Source organism: Mus musculus, chromosome 8, assembly GCF_000001635.26.
Source record: "Mus musculus strain C57BL/6J chromosome 8, GRCm38.p6 C57BL/6J".
Lineage (NCBI taxonomy): Eukaryota > Metazoa > Chordata > Mammalia > Rodentia > Muridae > Mus > Mus musculus.
Window position 1 is genome coordinate 105903708 of NC_000074.6, and position 18040 is coordinate 105921747.

Consider the following 18040-nt stretch of genomic DNA (forward strand, 5'->3'; position numbering starts at 1 on the left):
CTCAGTGCTTAACCAGCCGTGTGGTGATGTTACTGTGCTGTAAGCCGTTGACACTATTGACCCTTAAACTTCAGGACAGCTCAGAGGAGCTGTCTTCATTGACCTAGAGCACTAGACAGTAGTGTTATTCTCTGTGTGTATCTTGACATATGGAGAGAATTTGAGAAGTAACGCCCTAGAAAGAGGTAAGGAATTCTGAGAACTGGAAAGAGGCTTTTCCAAACACCTTTTGGCTAGGTCATCACTGACCTATTCTTGACACAGTCTTTCATTGTCAGCATAGTCGATGTTAAGGTAGAAATATGTGTGATGTTTTCCTTTGCTGTAAGAAAATTAGCTGAGGGACTTTTTCAGGCTGCAGATTTGAAGTGGCCTTTCTGGGCGTCATAAGAGTGATGGGTCAGCTGGGATTGGTGACCCACTTCTTTAATCCCTGTACTTGGGAGGCAGAGGCAGGGGATCTCTGTGAGTTCAATGCCAGTCTTGTCTACGTAGTGAGTTCCAAGACAGCCACAGCCACTGTCTAGTAAAAAAATCTGTCTTGAAAAAAAAATTAATGGGTCAAAGGATTTTATGAGGACTGTCCAGACTGTAAATCCCTTGAGAGCAAAGACTGTCTTCTTTTTATCACTGTCCTAATAGAGTTTTTCCAAGGCAGGAAATCAGTAAACATTTGTGGGCTAGGAAAGGAGAACTCAGGGAAAATTACTAGATCAGTATTTCTGAGGGTGGGGTTAATAAAAATGTAACAATTGCCAGGCAGAGGTTGAATGCACACACCTTTAATCCCAGTACTTGGGAGGCAGAGGCAGGCAAATCTCTGAGTTCAACTGAGGCCAGCCTGGTCTACAGAGTGAATTCCAGGACAGCCAAGGCTATATAGAGAAACCCTGCCTCAAAAACAAAAGGTTGTTTTCTGACCTCTATATGCATGATATACACAAAACACACATCATACACATACACAAATAATGATGATGATGTTTTTGAGATAATAGTCCTGGCTGGCTTAGAACTTGCTACATTACCTGCTTCTTCTGCCTTCAAAGTACTGGGAATAGAGGTCTGTGCCACCATATGTGTCACATATATTTATATTTATATATGAATGATAGGTTTTGTTTCTCTGTGTAGTCCTGGCTGTCCTGAACTACAGAGCCTGAACCATGCTGGCCTCGAAGTCAGAGATCTACCACCTCTACCTCCCTAGTCCTGGGATTACAGGCGTGCACCACTACCACCTGGCTAAGAAATTTTAAAACACCATTGCCAAAATGGTGCTGAGATATAACTCAGTGTTGAGCACCTGCCTTGAATATGTGAAGCCTTTTGATCTAATCTCTTGTAATAATAAGAAAAAAAGGGCTGGTGAGATGGCTCAGCAGGTAAGAGCACCCGACTGCTCTTCCGAAGGTCCGGAGTTCAAATCCCAGCAACCACATGGTGGCTCACAACCATCTGTAACGAGATCTGACTCCCTCTTCTGGAGTGTCTGAAGACAGCTACAGTGTACTTACATATAATAAATAATAAATAAAAGAAAAAGAAAAAAAATCATATCTAAAGAGAAGGAGAGCTGGAGATAAAGCTCAGTCAGTGGATGGAGTGCTTGCCTGGCATTCAGGAAGCCCTGGGTTCAGTCCCTAGCACCACAAAGGACTGAACGTAGAGATACAGGTCTGTGATCTCGGAACTTTGAAGTAGAGGCTGGAGGAACAGGAGTTCAAAGTCATCTTTACCTACATAGCAAGTTCAAGGTCAGCACGGGCTGTATGAGACCCTCTCAGTAAGTAAAAGAATCAATGAATAAAATCTCTCATGCATAATAGATACATACACTTAGGCGTATTCTACACTATATCACAGATAGCGATTCTGGTATATAGTATCAATGTTGATTTACATAGTTTTGCTCTCCTTTCTGTGGCACTGAGGGCTGGCACAGATTAGGCAAGTTGTCTTCCACTGAGCTGTACCTGTACTTGTAATGCACCTTTCTATTGCGTCATTGAAGAGAATTCCATTGTATGAATTATTTTAATTAATTTTTTTGTTGCTGTTTTTTCTTTTTCGAGACAGAGTTTCTCTGTGTAGCCCTGGCTGTCCTGGACTCATTCTGTAGACCAGGCTGGCCTCAAACTCAGAAATCCGCTTGCCTCTGCCTCCCAAGTGCTGGGATTAAAGGCGTGCACCACCACACCTGGCTTTTAATTAATTTTTATGCCCTCTTTTATTTTCATTTTGTGTCATTTTTTGAGGTAGGGTGTCATGTAGCTAGGGCTGGTTTGGAATTAGTATTCTCATTGCTGACTATGTGGGTTGTTTCTAAGTTTTCTCTTATATTTGCTACTTTGTGTCAGGGTGTGTGTGCATGTGCCACACATGTGCACATGGTGGAGGTCAGGGGACAACTTGTAGGAGTGTGTTGGTTCCTTATCCCATGTGGGTTCTGGTGAGTGAACTCAGAATGGCATGTTTGGCAGCAAGTCCTCTTAACCTGGTGAGGCATCTCGCTGGTGCCCTCTTCCTCTCCTCTGTGAGGCAGAGTCTGTGTGTCTCTGGGTGCATCTCACGTTTGCAGCAGTACTCCTTTCTCAGTCTCTCAAGGGTTGGGATTACAGGCCTGGACTGCTGGTCCAAGCCGATTAGAACATTCTTTATTTACAGTTTTGTTTGTTTGTTTGTTTGTTTGTTTGTTTTTCTGTTTAGCCTTGACAGTCCTGAAACTAACTCTGTAGACTAGGCTGGCCTCAAATTCACAGAGATCTGCTTGCCTCTGCCTCTTGAGTGCTAGTGTTAAAGCTAATTATGTTTTTAAAATTATTTGTTTTGTGTGTATATGTGTTTATATTGTGTACATGTTTGTGTGTGCGCATGTGTGTGCACATGTTTGAGGGTGCATACACAGATTGTGTACCTACAAGTATATATGGAAGCCAAACGTAAATGCCAGATGTCTTCTCTATCACTCTCACTCTTGCTGATGAAATATTTTTAGATTTATTCATTTTATTTTGTGTGTATGATTTGCCTGCATATATGTCTGTGGAGGTCAGAAGAGGGCATCAGATTTCCTGGAACCAGTTAGAGGTGGTTGTAAGCCACCATGTGCGTGTTGGGAATGAGCAAGTTCTCTGTGAGAGCAAGTGCCCTAATTCTGTATCTGCCTTATTCACTAATACAGGATCTCACTGAGCCTGAACCAGGTGGGTAAGAATTACAGGCCATGAGCTCCAGGAACCCTCTGGCATCCCCTGTCCTCAGTGTGCTGACATTACATTTCTGTGTCATAATGCCAGCTTTCCACATGGTTGTTGGGGACCCACACTCAGGCTCTCATGTGTACAGGACAGATCGCTTATGATTGAGCCATTCCCCAAGCTCTCATTTTCCAACTTAAAAAAATATATACTTTTGTTGTGCTGGGTTTGAACCCAGAGCTTCACGCATGCTATGTTTGAACTTGGGTACAGGTTGTATTTCCAAACCCTAATTTTTCATTGTGTTGATGAAGGTGCCATGAGTTTTCTCTCATGGGTATCTGTTCCCTCGTAAATGTGGTTTTGCAGTGTTGTTTCTAGAAATGGAATTGCTGGGTCAGTCTCCATGTTGTAGAGGACAGAGTTCTCCCCATGTCTGCAGCTGCTCTTGTTCAGGAGATTTATCTAAGAGGACAAGAATTTCTGTCTGGTGTATGTTTGTCTTGTGATGATGAGAAGTGCAGTTTAGCAATCACCTACTCCTGAGATCACTGCCTTCCAAAACACGGCCTCAGGATCCTCTGGTTATTTATATCTCTGTGTAGCCCTAGCTGTCTTCAAACTCTGTCTGCCTCTGCCTCCCCAGTGCTGGGATTAAAGGCGTGTACCACTATGCCCAGCTTGGTTCAGGATCTTTAGAGGTTTAAAGGTTATCTTGCTTTACTGTGGGGGAAACTGTTGGTGAGTAAGATTGGAGAAGGGCAAATGCTTGTTTTCCACCACTGGGAGATTCACAAACCAGGCCTCTGTTGCTAGCTCTTTTCTCCTGGCCTTCCCCATAAATAGAGTTAGATCTGGAAGCTTGTGGACAGACTTACTTCCGGATTCAAGTAACCTTTAAAACCCAAATAAAACCTTTAAAAACATTGTTGTCAAGGATGGCTTCTTTGTAAGTCTTGAAAGTACCTCAGAACCTTTTATTGTTGACTCACAGAAAATAGGAAACCAAGTATCTACCACATTTCTCTCATTGTTGACAGACTGACTGAATGCTTTCTGAGCTCTGCACTTTACCAGGTTCCAAAGGAGGCCAGGAGAGCTGAGAAACAGGCCTTCATCAAGGAGCTGACAGTGGTGTAATGAAAGGCAGTGGAGAACAAAGCTGTGTAGCCAGACCCAGGGCTCAGACCTGCAATCCTAGCACTCAGGAGCTTAGGCAGGATTGCTGCAAATTAGAGGCCAGCCCTGGCTACATAGGGAGTTCAGGGTCAATTAGGGATACGTACATAGCAAGACTCTTGTAGAAAAATGAAATAAAGCTGTGAGCTGCATGATAGATTATAGTTGGTATCTGAGTTTCTGAACATAGGCTCCTGAGAAAAGGGCTCAGTAGATGTGTGTTGACTCACCACCTTAGTGATGTGAGGAAACAGTTCAGGCTTTGACCTCTTGAGGTCAAGTTCTGCTAGGCCCAGATACTTCTGAAACCTTTACTGTCTAATGAAAAGATTCTTGCATGGAGAACCAAGAGACAGGAGTCCATGATTAGCCACCTCTACTTGAGTAGCTTTGGATAATTTCCCCCTACCTCTCATGGCTGGTCATGTCTGGAGTGTCAGGGAGGACAGTGCTACCAAGTGCTCACTCCCTCTGCCGCTGTGCAGCATGCTGGGGCTTTCCCTAAGGAGTGGTTTGTAGCAGCCTGGGATCTGAAGATATAGAGCAGACCCTGGAGAAAAAATCATCTCTGTTAGTTTTGTGACTTGGATGTAAATGGTGTAACATGACCTCAGGGGAGTCTTCTGAGGCTTCCAACTCATCCCATCTACTCCAGTACCCATGCTGGCTACTAAGTTGGGCACATACACAAGAAAGCTGGAGGAATAGTTTCTTCCCAAGCTTTTATCAGCCACCATTTTCCCCCATGTCTTCATTTCCACTTCATCGACATGGGAAGAGAAGTTAGCAGATATGATGTTTTGTATATGCTTGGCACAGGGAGTGGCACTATTAAGAGGTGTGGCCTTGTTAGAGTAGGTGTGTCACTGTGGGTATAGGCTTTAAGACCCTCACCCTAGCTTCCTGGAAGCCAGTCTTCTGTTTGCACTCAGAATAAGTGTAGAACTCTCAGCTCCTCCTAATGCTTTGCCTGCCTGGATGCTGCCATGCTCTCACTTTAATGTTAATAGATTGAACCTCTGAACCTGCAAGCCAACCCCAATTAAATGTTTTCCTTTATAAGAGTTGCCTTAGTCATGGTGTCTGTTCACAGCAGTAAAACCCTAACTAATACAGCAGATATGATTGGAACTGAGCATATGAAAGGCAGAGACAAGTGAATTTCTATGTGTTTGAAACTATCCTTGTCTACATAGTGAGTTGTAGGCTAGTCAGGGCTACATGGTGAAACCCTGTCTCAAACAAAACAAAACAAAGCCAGAAGCCGGGCAGTGGTGGCACATACCTTTAATCCCAGCACTTGGGAGGCAGAGGCAGGCAGATTTCTGAGTTTGAAGCCAGCCTGGTCTATAGAGTGAGCTCCAGGACAGCCAGGGCTATACAGAGAAACCCTGTCTCGAAAACAAAACAACCCCAAAAACCAAAAAACCAGATGTGGTTGGAATGTGGAGCAGTCTTGATCTGGATCTTGCGTGTGTCCCTAGCTTTCAGAGCTGGTGCCTCTTCTCTTCCAGTTTCAATCTGCATTTGTGTTGCTAGAACATTGATAGCAGCTTTCTAATTGGAATAAACATGGTGCCTTACTGCTAACTTTATTTAAAGGGAAAATTCAGGGCTTTTTCTTTATAAACTTTAGTGTTTCTCATCAAGTGTGTTTGGCTAGATAAAGTGAATTATTGGTAAATCTAGAGTTATTCTTTCTCACTAGGTAGAAGTGACTTCTGAGTGGCTCATGCTAGATCATCCGTGCAGTTTGTATGCCCTCTCACTCTCTCATCAGTGGTAGATGTTGCTTGAGGATCAGGGGCCAGAGCCTGTTCTGTGCCTCAGGAATGTGGGTCCAAGAATGGTCTTCTTCCTGGGTTTCAATTCATTGGTTTTCCTGAAGGAAGAGAGGAATTTGCAGAATTTTTTGGTTCACAGTTCTAATCTTTGGGCTTTATCAGAAGGAATCTACTTTCTAAATGTCTTTGTTTAAATACTATGCTCTGAATTAGGAGGACTGGTCCAGTGACCTGAGTTCAACTCACGGGATCCACGTGTGGCGGGAGATACCTACCTGACTCCTGTAAACTTATTCTGACCTATCACCCCCATATACAAATAGATAAATAAGTAAATAAATGTAATACAAATTTAAAAATTTGAAGACTACATATGGGCTGCCAAGATGGCTCAGTGGGTAAGAGCACTGACTGCTCCTCTGAAGGTGCTGAGTTCAAATCCCAGCAACCACATGGTGGCTCAAAACCACTCTCTTTCAGAGTGTCTGAAGACAGGTACAGTGTACTTACGTATAATAAATCTTTTAAAAATTTTTAAGAAAAAAAAAAGACTACATACATGTAAGTCCATGTGGACCCAGCTTTCCAGTTTGGTAATACCAAACCCAGAAGATGAATTGTTTCCTTTCATGTAAGGAAAGGTAAACTTGATTCTGCAGAGTACCATATTGGCATAGTAAGTGAAATCTGAACTTTAGTCTGTGCTCATCAAAGACTTCCTTTATGTCTGATGGATTTGCTTTGTTTTGTGTTTCCTTCTTTTCTGTACCTCTCCATGTGTGTGCATGCACACGCATGTGTATACATGCAGGCACTTTTACTTTCTTTCTTATTTATTTATTTTTCTTAAAGATTTATTTATTTATTATATGTAAGTACACTGTAGCTGTCTTCAGACGCACCAGAAGAGGGCATCAGATCTCTGTTACAGGTGGTTGTGAGCCACCATGTGGTTGCTGGGATTTGAACTTCGGACCTTTGGAAGAGCAGTCGGGTGCTCTTACCCCCTGAGCCATCTCACCAGCCCTTACTTTCTTTTTTTAATTCTCTCATACAATACATCCTGACAGGTTTCCCCTCCCTCAATTCCTTCCAGCCCACACCTGAGACCTCCCTAGTCACTAGCTCCACTCCTCTCTCCCTTCAGAATAGAGCAGGCCTCCTAGGGATATCAGCCAAGCACAGCATAACAGGATGCAATAAGACCAAGCACAAATCCTCATATCAGGGCTGGCCAAGGCAACAGGTCAGAGGACAAATGTCCCAAGAGCGGGCAAAAGGATCAGAGACAACTCCACTCCCACTCTTAGGAGCCTCACAGAAACACAAAGCTAACAACTATACCATACATGCTGAAGGCCTAGTACAGACCCATGTGGGCTCCGTGACTGCCACTTCAGTCTCTTTGAGCCCCTATGAGCCCTGCTTAGTAGATCCTGTGGGAGCTTTCTGAGTTCTTAATGGGTGACGATGTCGGAAGAGGTTTTTAATACTCTGCATCAGAAACGATGACCCAGAATAATGAGGAGTGATGTTAGCATTTAGGAAATATGAGAAGGGTCCAGGAAGACTAGAGAGGAAATAAACAGTGTGTGGTGAACATTCTTATCCCTGTTAGGCTAGGAAAACAGCATGACACTTGATGCAATGAGATCAGACCTGGGCTTTCTTCTAGACCCTCCCTTGAGATTGAAGTTGCTTTTATTTTGTTTTGAGACGGGGTCTCTGTAGCCTAAGCTATCTCGGAACTCCCTCTAGCCTCGCCTGGTCTTGAATTTATGATAGACCTCCTGCCTCAACCTCCTAAGATTTGAGTCATAGGTGTGAGTTATTACCATGCCTGGCTCCTGTACTCGAACATCTTTGTTTCTATTTGTTTTAAGTTTTTGTTTGTTTTTCTGGACAGGGTTTCTCTGTGTAGCCCTGGCTGTTCTGGAACTCACCCTCAAACTCAACTGCCTTTGCCTCCTGAGTTCTGGGATTAAAGGCGTGTGTCACCACTGCCCGGCTTTGTGTTTGTTTGTTTGTTTGTTTGTTTGTTTGTTTGTTTTGGTTTTCGAGACAGGGTTTCTCTGTATAGCCCTGGCTGTCCTGAAACTCACTTTGTTTTTATTTTTATTTTACTTGAAATTTTTATGTGTGTGGCTGTGTTGCCTATATGCATGTCTGTGCACCATGTGTGCCTGGGGCCATGGGAGGCTAGAAGAGGGCATCAGATCCCTTGGAACTGGAATTACAGACAGTTTTTAGCCACCATATGTGAGTTAGCAGTCAGTCTTGGGTTCTCTGGAAGAGCAGCCAGTGCTCTTAAACTGCTGAGCCATCTTCCTATCTCCTACTATAACATCCTGAGAGGTGAAAGGCGTCCCTTTGCAGGTTGTTGTGTCAATTTTTGACTGTTTATTTTTTTATACAGTCTCTTATGTAGCCTTGGATGGCCTACAAGTTGCTATGTGGATCAAACTGACCTCAAATTTGCATGATTTTCACCTCTCTGCCTCCAGAGAGCTAGAATTACAGATATGCACCAGCATGTCTGACTTTATTCTTTGTGTCGTTTTGTACTTTTTAATTGATTCTTTGTGAGTTTCACATCATACACCCCATTCTCACTCATCTCCCTGACCCCTATCTGACTTCATTCTTAATTAGACTGCGTTTATCAAGAAAACAGGAAAAGGGAAAAGGACTATTGTCCTTCAGGGGTGTCCCTGACTATTCTGATTTGCCCTCTTTTCTGTTTGTATAGGTGTAGTCGGGGCACTGCCTACAGAGCAGGTCCTGCCAGCCTCGCTGGAGAGGATGCCCCCGTGTCAGTGATGGGCTGTGGGACAAGCAAGGTCCTTCCTGAGCCACCCAAGGATGTCCAGCTGGATCTGGTCAAGAAAGTGGAGCCCTTCAGTGGCACTAAGAATGATGTATACAAGCACTTCATCACAGAGGTGGACAGTGTTGGCCCTCTCAAAGCTGGCTTCCCAGCTACTAGTCAGTATGCACCTCCCTGCCCTGGTGTTCCCAATACTGGCCACACAGCGCCTCCTTCAGAACCACCACGAAGGGCCAGGGTGGCAAAGTACAGGGCCAAATTTGACCCACGAGTGACAGCTAAGTATGATATAAAGGCCCTAATTGGGCGAGGCAGCTTTAGCCGAGTGGTACGTGTGGAGCACCGGGCAACCCGACAGCCATATGCTATCAAGATGATAGAGACCAAGTACCGAGAAGGGCGGGAGGTGTGTGAGTCCGAGCTCCGAGTGCTGCGCCGGGTGCGCCACGCCAACATCATCCAGCTGGTAGAAGTGTTTGAGACACAGGAGCGTGTATATATGGTGATGGAGCTGGCCACTGGCGGTGAGCTCTTTGACCGGATTATTGCCAAGGGTTCTTTCACTGAACGAGATGCCACAAGAGTGCTTCAAATGGTACTGGATGGTGTCCGGTATCTTCATGCCCTTGGCATTACACACCGAGACCTCAAGCCTGAGAATCTCCTTTACTACCACCCAGGCACTGACTCCAAGATCATCATCACTGACTTTGGCTTGGCCAGTGCCCGGAAGAAAGGTGACGACTGCCTGATGAAGACCACGTGCGGCACACCTGAGTACATTGCTCCTGAGGTTCTGGTGCGAAAACCCTACACCAATTCCGTGGATATGTGGGCACTGGGTGTCATTGCCTACATCCTGCTCAGCGGCACCATGCCCTTTGAGGATGACAACCGCACCCGGCTATACCGGCAGATCCTCAGGGGCAAATACAGTTATCTGGGGGAGGTGAGTTTGTCTTGCCTTTGTTCCAGGGATGTTAGGAAGACCCCTCAGAGGGAAGGTATAACCTGAAGCTCCTGGTCAGAGGGGCCTGCTCTGAGAGTCATGCTCTTAGGGGCCGAGCAGATAGCATAGAGGTGACAGACTAGCAAAGGTTTTCAGTTTGCATTCTCCTAAATGTAAGCCTTGAGGTGGGGACCTGGGAGCAGAAACCTTATGAGGGAGGTTGTTAAGTAGAGGAAGGGGGAATGACCCACAAAAAGGTAAATCTAATGAACAAGTATATTAAGAGATGGGCTGGCCAGCCTGGGCTACATAGCAAGTGCCAAGCCAGTTAGTGCTTGTCTTAGTTAGGGTTTTACTACTGTAAACAGACACCATGACCAAGGCAATTCTTTTTTTTTTTTTTTTTTTTTTTTTTTTTGGTTTTTCAAGACAGGGTTTCTCTGTGTAGCTCTGGCTGTCCTGGAACTCACTTTGTAGACCAGGCTAGGCTTGAACTCAGAAATCTGCCCGCCTCTGCCTCCTAAGTGCTGGGATTAAAGGCATGCACCAGCACTGCCCTGCCAAAGGCAACTCTTTTTTTTTTTTTTAAGATTTATTTATTTATTCTATGTAAGTACACTGTAGCTGTCTTCAGACACTCCAGAAGAGGGCATCAGATTTCATTACGGATGGTTGTGAAGCCACCATGTGGTTGCTGGGATTTGAACTCTGGACCTTCAGAAGAGCAGTCGGCGCTCTTAACCATTGAGCCATCTCGCCAGCCCCCAAAGGCAACTCTTATAAGAACAAAATTTAGCCCGGCATGGTGGTGCACGCCTTTAATCCCAGCACTTGGGAGGCAGAGGCAGGCGGATTTCTGAGTTCGAGGCCAACCTGGTCTACAAAGTGAGTTCCAGGACAGCCAGGACTGTACAGAGAAACCCTGTCTCGAAAAAAAAAAACAAAAACAAAAACAAAAAAACAAAACAAAACAAAATTTAATTGGAGCTGGCTTACAGGTTCAGAGATTCAGTCCATTATCATCAAAGTGGGAACATGTCAGCATCCAGGCAGGCGTGGTGCAAGAGGAACTGAGGGTTCTACATCTTAATCTGAAGGCTGCTATCAGAATATTGGCCTCCAGGCAGCTAGGATGAGGGTCTTAAAGCCCACACTCAGTATAACACACCTAGTCTAAGAGGGCCACACCTTCTAATAGTGCCACTCCCTGGGCTGAGCATATACAAACCACCACAGTGCTATATAGTGAGACCTGTCTCGGAACAAAACAAAAAAGGGGCTGGGGCAATGGATCAGCTAGTTGTGTGCTTGCCACATAAGCACAGGGTCCTGAGTTCAGATATCCAAAACTCATATAAAAGAGTTAGATGCATGTGCTGTATCCTAGCACTGGGGAGGCAGTGACAGGAGAACCCCTCTAGCCAAATTGCCTTGTTCCAGATTCATTGAGAGACCCTCTCTCAAAAAAATAGGGTGGGGAATGATAAAGGAAATCATCCTCTGGCCTGACACACACTCGTGCGTGCGTGCGTGCGTGCGTGCTTGCGTGAGTGTGTGTATGTGTGTGTATACCTGTACTCAAGCACAAGAACACATGTATATCCATAAATCACACACATACAAGTGACTGCCACTGGTACTTAGTCCTATTTTCAAGCTTATAAATGATTATGTGGAATATGTCACAGAAATGTGTCACTGAAGAGCAAGTATGTTGTATGTATTTAAGGGTAATGCTTATCTATCTTAAGAGTTAAGAATTTCTTTTGGCAGGGTGAGGGTTGGAAAGATGACTCAGTGTTTCAGAGTGCATACTTCTTGCAGAGGACCTGGGTTCAGTCCCCAGCTCCCACATTGGTCAGCTTACAACCATTTACGTAACTAGCTCCAGGGATCCACCTCCATGGGCAGTGTCACAGCCATGTGCATACCTCTGCACAAACACACACACACACACACACACGCATGTGCATAATTAACAAATAAAACAGCTTTAGTATTTCTTTTTGGCATTAAATTCCTTGTTTTTTGTCTATCTTGAATATTAATGCGTACTTGAGAGAACCCTCAAGTAGGCAGAGAGATGCAGGCCCTGGCAGTGGGAAGCTGTGACTCGGCCTGGTAGCTACTACAAGTGAGCTCAGAGATGGATGTGGGGTAGGGCTTCTCCAGTACCTGTTACATTGGGTACCACATAAGCTAGGATGTATATGCCTATCCCAGGAACAGTTTCTTACCTCTATTCAGTTTTGCTGTATAACATTAAGGGCCCCATATATCCACATTTTAAAAAAAATTCTTTTGATTTTTTTACAAAAAAAGAGAAACTAGATCTAATCTTAAGATATTAAAATTAATTTACTTTTGTTTTGAGACAGTCTCATGAAGCCCAGACTAACTTCACACTCAGTATATAACGAAGACTAGCCTTCAACTTTTTTATGTTTTTGTTTTTCTAGACAGGGTTTCTCAGTGTAACAGATCTGCCTGTCCTGGACTTGTGTAGACCAGGCTGGCCTCAAACTCACAGAGATCCTCCTGCCTCTGCCTCCTCAGTGCTGGGATTAAAGGCACGTGCCACCATGGCTGGCTCTGCCTGTGTCTTTTTTCTTTTTTTTTTTTTTCTTTTCTTTTTTTAGATTTATTTATTATTATACACAAGTACACTGTAGCTGTCTTCAGACACACCAGAAGAGGGCATCAGATCTCATTACGGGTGGTTGTGAGTCACCATGTGGTTGCTGGGATTTGAACTCAGGACCTTTGGAAGAGCAGTCAGTGCTCTTACTCACTGAGCCATCTCTCCAGCCCCTCTGCCTGTGTCTTAAATGCTGGTATATTCACCTCCATGCCCAGCTTTAGTTCACATATTTAAATAGTAAGGTCAGCAAATGCTAACCTGTGTGCCAGATTCGAATAGCAAGCCATCAAGTTTGAATATCTAGGCTCATGGATACTTCTAATACTGAAAATAATTATCAGATGTTAGCATTGCTGATTGCTAAAGGAAGGTGCAGATATATAAATTTGCAAATATATAAATTTGTATATTTTAAGTGAATGGTTGTATAATCCAAAAAAGTTGACTCTCACATATCTGTGGTGGGCTAGTACTAAACAGGAGTGTAGGATGCCCCAGGTCAGCCCGAGAGTCCTGTAGAGGCACCTAGAAAGTTCTGTGGCCTAGAGAGGAGGCTCAGGGACTATGTTAGCTTAGAGCTAGAGTATGAATGTCTGAAAGTTGAAAGGCTATTTATATTCCGAGTTTTGTATATTGCCAAGCTGTTGAGGGTCCCTCCAGATGACAGAGCAGTATGGAGCTCAACTAGAGGAGGGTGAAAGTGGAAAGACTTGAAAAATCTTTAAGTACACCCAAGAATTTCTGATTCTGGCAATTGTTGATCAAGCAGTTTATCTAATTGGAGCTTGCAGTCTTGCTTTACTGGCTGTTGATATCTGCACATGGGGAGAATAACAAATAAGTGGAATAGGGAATGGACTCAGGCTCCTGCTTCTACTGGAATCAAAGACTAGATAGAACCAGAGATTCTGTGCTCTGCTCTGCTGGAGTGATAGACCATAGTCTGGGCCCTCATTATGAGCATAGGAGCTGGGCATTACCCAGTTTTTGCCTCCACTAACCTCTAGTTGAAATGCATCAGTTCCCAGTTCAGAGTTAAATCCCTGGCAGAACCTGGACATATTTCTCTGCATATGGGTGCAAGGGATTAAATTCTGGTCCTCTGGAAGAATAACCAGTGCTGTTAGCCACTAGGCCATCTCTCTAGCTCCCCTTAGGCTGTACTTTTCAAGGTACTTTTATGACAGTTGGTCACCTAAAGATGATTTGTCTGGGTGTTGCCCCTGGCTGAAGTAGCTTCCTTATTAGATTTTGTCCTCTGTCCTGGAGGCCTGTAATCTACCCCCACCCCCACCCCCACCCCCATGGAGCTCTAGCTGTCCTGTCCTGGAATCTACTGTGTAGATCAGGCTGGCCTCACATTCAGAAGTCTGCCAGGCTACCAGTTATTTTTTTATCCTACTGGTCACTGCCTACCCATAAGCATATCTGGGAAAAATATAAGAGACATGAAATCTGTTTCCTGAATACCAAGCTCTGTGGTAGCCTTGTTCCTTGCAGGATTTTTCCTCACAGCCTCTGAGAGGCTTACGGACTTGAGCAGAAGGCTCCTGCAGGAATAGACTCAGAGAAGGGAACCCAACTCACTGTGCTCCAGGGTAAATAGAACATTATTTGAGAGAATGGAGCAGAAGTGAAAGAGGCTACAGGCTTGTTTTGGGGAATGCTGTGCTGCTAAGGAGATCCCCAGCTTCCAGATAGGACAAATGCAGCAGAAAGTGTTATAGGAGATGGCTAATTAAGTGGGTGGTGTTAAAAGAGCCAGCTTGGATCTTGAGCTTGTTGGAGACAGATCATGGATTCTAGGTACTGGTTAGGAGAGTGGGGCTAATCCTAGCTCTCTGCAGGAGGAGCATTGGCTTTGAGGGCAGATCTAGAGAGGCTTCTCGACCACCCTCTATGACACAGAGAAAACTTTGCCTTCACATACCTGATTGGGCCCTGTGGTAGTAGTGTTCCACAGTTCTGACATTTTGATACTTCAATACAAAGTCCAGGCTCAGGCTGCACCCCACTTGTATGTACTGCAGGTCCCAGATGTTTGCTACAGTCACTCAGTATATAGTAAGGTTTTGCTCAAACTGTTCCATTTATTCTTGGTGTTGACTTTAGAAATTTATCAGCTGGGCTGGTGAGATGGCTCAGTGGGTAAGAGTACCCGACTGCTCTTCCGAAGGTCCGAAGTTCAAATCCCAGCAAACACAATGTGGCTCACAACCACCTGTAATGAGATCTGATGCCCTCTTCTGGTGTATCTGAAGACAACTACAGTGTACTTACATATAATAAATAAATAAATAAAAAATAATGCCATTGAGCACTTATAAAATATTTAAAAAAAAAGAAATTTATCAGCTATGAAAGGTCCAATTCAAAGGTTGATTTTTCTTTAGAAATAATATTGACCACTGCCATTGTGTAGAGCCTGTCAGATACAAGGTATTGAATTGGGTGTCTCCAATCTCTATCCATTTTATACATGGGGAATTGAGACTAGTGTGGTTCAGTAGCTTGCCAATGGTTTCACAGCTAAAGGACAGCAGACCTAGGATTGGCTTCAGGGACTCTATTCTGCTCTCCCAACATATACTTCAGCGTGTTCAGCATGTTGCTAGTGTGTTTCAGTGCTTCCTTGTATTGTTGTGAGTGGACACACATCTCCTTGCTGATCTATAAGATCCTGGAGGACACGTGTGTGTGTGTGTGTGTGTGTGTGTGTGTGTGTCCACCCATAGACTTCCTACAGCCCTGTCTTAACCTATCTCAGCATTTGCTGGGTTGAGCTGGACTATTGTGATGATTAGAAGGAACATTTCTTCTGGTTTCTCCTAAGGGAAGCATGAGTGGTCACGGTGATGCCCTGGGAAAGGGCCCAAATGCAGCTACTTCAGGCAGAAGGTGAAGCGGAGGGCTTGGTGGTTGTGTGCTTAGGAGACTAAGATCAGAGCTACCTGCGGGCATGGACAGAAGGTTTCATGGAATGCCAAGAGTAAATCTGCTCTTTACACAGAACAAATATGGACGTTGGAAGAAGAGAGAATGCAAGGGGAGATAATATTGCAAAGAAAAACCTGAGATTTAGCCTGTTTAGAGGTGCTAGAGTAGAAGGCAGTTTGGAAGTGGTAGGGAACATGTTACTAAGGGGCAAGGAAGGCTTATATGAGGGTGAGAGAGGATGAGACAAAAGCTACCCCAGAGGTGAACTTCCTGTTACAGGAGACCTTTAGAGGCTGGAGGAGCTGCTTTTGAAGGAGTGAACACAGGACGTGAGTCACCCATCCATAGATCTGTGCTGAAGCACTGTTGGGTGTTTTCACTTGACAAGAAATGTGACAATCGTGGCCTGATGTCATTGCTTTTGTCAAGGGTTCTATTCCTAGAGGCAGAGTGTATGAAGAGCCTGTTGGGTTGATGGCAGAATGATGGTGCCATCGTGGCTCTGTTTTCTTTTGACTTTGGAAGCCTGACTTGCCATCCTCCTCCACTGGCATTCTGAGCCAAGGCTGAGCCTGGGTGACAACACCAGGAGTAGGTGGGCTTGGGCAGAGGCTCACTCACAAAGCCTTATTCAGGAGAATGAGTGCCTCTGAGCAGGTGACAGCTGGTGGGAGAAGAAATCCACCCTGTTTCTGCCTGGGAACTATGGGATGGTGGGAGGTGGCCTTCCAGGGATGGGCCTCTGGGCTGCAGGCCAGCCAGCTATCCACCTGGGGCCAAGAGTTATTGAGGAGCAGTGAGTTGGACTAGAACCACTTAGTTCTGATCACCTTGTAGGAAGATGAGTTCACAAAGTCAGACGTGGCTGGACACCCTCACCTCACTCTTCCTTGCTTGCTTCTTTTTTTCATAGCTCTTGCACTCAGGGTTATGTGATGGTTTCATCAAATCTCTAGCTGCTATTACAAGCAGATACAAATTAGTTATACCAGGACTTGAGAGCTTGGGATGGCAGAATGAATGAAGAGATGAATGTGACTCAATCTTCTCTTCCAAGTGATCTGGACTACATTGACCTGTTCCTCAGTTTTGCGTACCATGCATGTAGTAGACATACACAAGCCAGAATGACATCCTCAGACAAGCCTTCCTTAACACCTAGCAATATGGGTCACTAAAATGTGCCCTTGTATGGGCCATTGAGTATGGACGTGGATTCTCAGTGGCTGGAGACCTATCCTTGGTTGGAATCTTCTTTTAGGGGAGAGAGGGGCTGTTCTTTCTGTGATGGGACAGGAGGCTGGCTCCAAAGGAAGAACAGAGCCCCATGCTCCTGTGCTATCTCATGGGCTGCAGGCTCCCAGACGCTAGTCCTTTAGGCATTCTTCTGTTGCTGCTGCCCTGGTTACCCACTCCCCAGAGAGCGATACCTTCCCTATGGTGCTAGAAGCAGCTGCTGTTCCTAACACTGCTGCATTTAGCCCTTCCTATGGAGAGACATTGCTCCAAACGTTCCCAAGAGCCTGTTTGTCACCTTGGCTGGACTTACTTTCCATCTCTGCCATTTTCCACTTTTTGCCCTTAGAGGCCCTCCAACAAAAGGGAATAGTATGGTTGTGCTCAGAGTCATTCCCTGTGCACAGTGGTTCCCTCCCTCTTCTTTTTCCACTCTGAAGTCACCTGGATAGTTCCTCCTTGTCAAAGGCTCAGTTGCTTCCAGAATCCCTAGTTGTGGGAACTGCCAGGTTGTTATCTCTCCCACATTCTGACTTTATTTTTTTTAAAAAAGATAGATTTATTTATTTATTTATTTATTTATTTAATGTAAGTACACTGTAGCTGTCTTCAGACACACCAGAAGAGGGAGTCAGATCTCATTACAGATAGTTGTGAGCCACCATGTGGTTGCTGGGATTTGAACTCAGGACCTTTGGAAGAGCAGTCGTTGCTCTTACCTGCTGAGCCATCTCACCAGCCTCACATTCTGACTTCTTGAGATCACACATGGTCTCATACCCTCCCTCTGCCTCAACTAAGATAGATGTCAATTCTCTATTATATGGATGGTTTGGTGACCTACCTGTTCCCCCTGTTCCCTACTAACCATACCTTTGCATACTCTCCTTCCTCACCCAGTTTCTCCATCTCATAGGGCCACTTTTCTGTCTGCCTGGAATGCCTTGTTTCCTCGGTGTCCCAGTACATGCATGGTATACCAGATGGGACTATGGGCCAATGTGGTCCACCTCACTTGAGCAGAAAGCTGAGTTACCATCATTTATTAACTTACCATGCTATTTAATGTTGACTAAGTACTGGCCATAACTAAAGGCTGCTATGCCTAGGGCTCAAGGGACATGGACCTCTGAAGATAGAGACCACATCTGTGAATAGCCACTGAGGTTCCATACCACTTCAAAGTTAAAATGGGGGACTGGGAATGTATCTTAGTTGGTAGAGTGTTTCCCTAGCATACGGGAGGCCCTGGGTTTGATCCTGAGCACTGCATGTATCAGGAATTGT

General features: G+C 44.8%; 1 protein-coding gene across 1 annotated transcript in view; it reads left to right on the plus strand.

Annotated features, from left to right (window-relative positions):
* The window catches only part of Pskh1 (protein serine kinase H1), a 31329-nt gene that overhangs the window by 3234 nt on the left and 10055 nt on the right, over positions 1 to 18040 (plus strand). Inside the window, exon 2 of the mRNA NM_173432.2 lies at positions 8913 to 9939. Within this exon, the coding sequence (NP_775608.1) occupies positions 8983 to 9939 (957 nt within the window). The 5' untranslated portion in view covers positions 8913 to 8982. The remainder of the gene's footprint in view (positions 1 to 8912; positions 9940 to 18040) is intronic.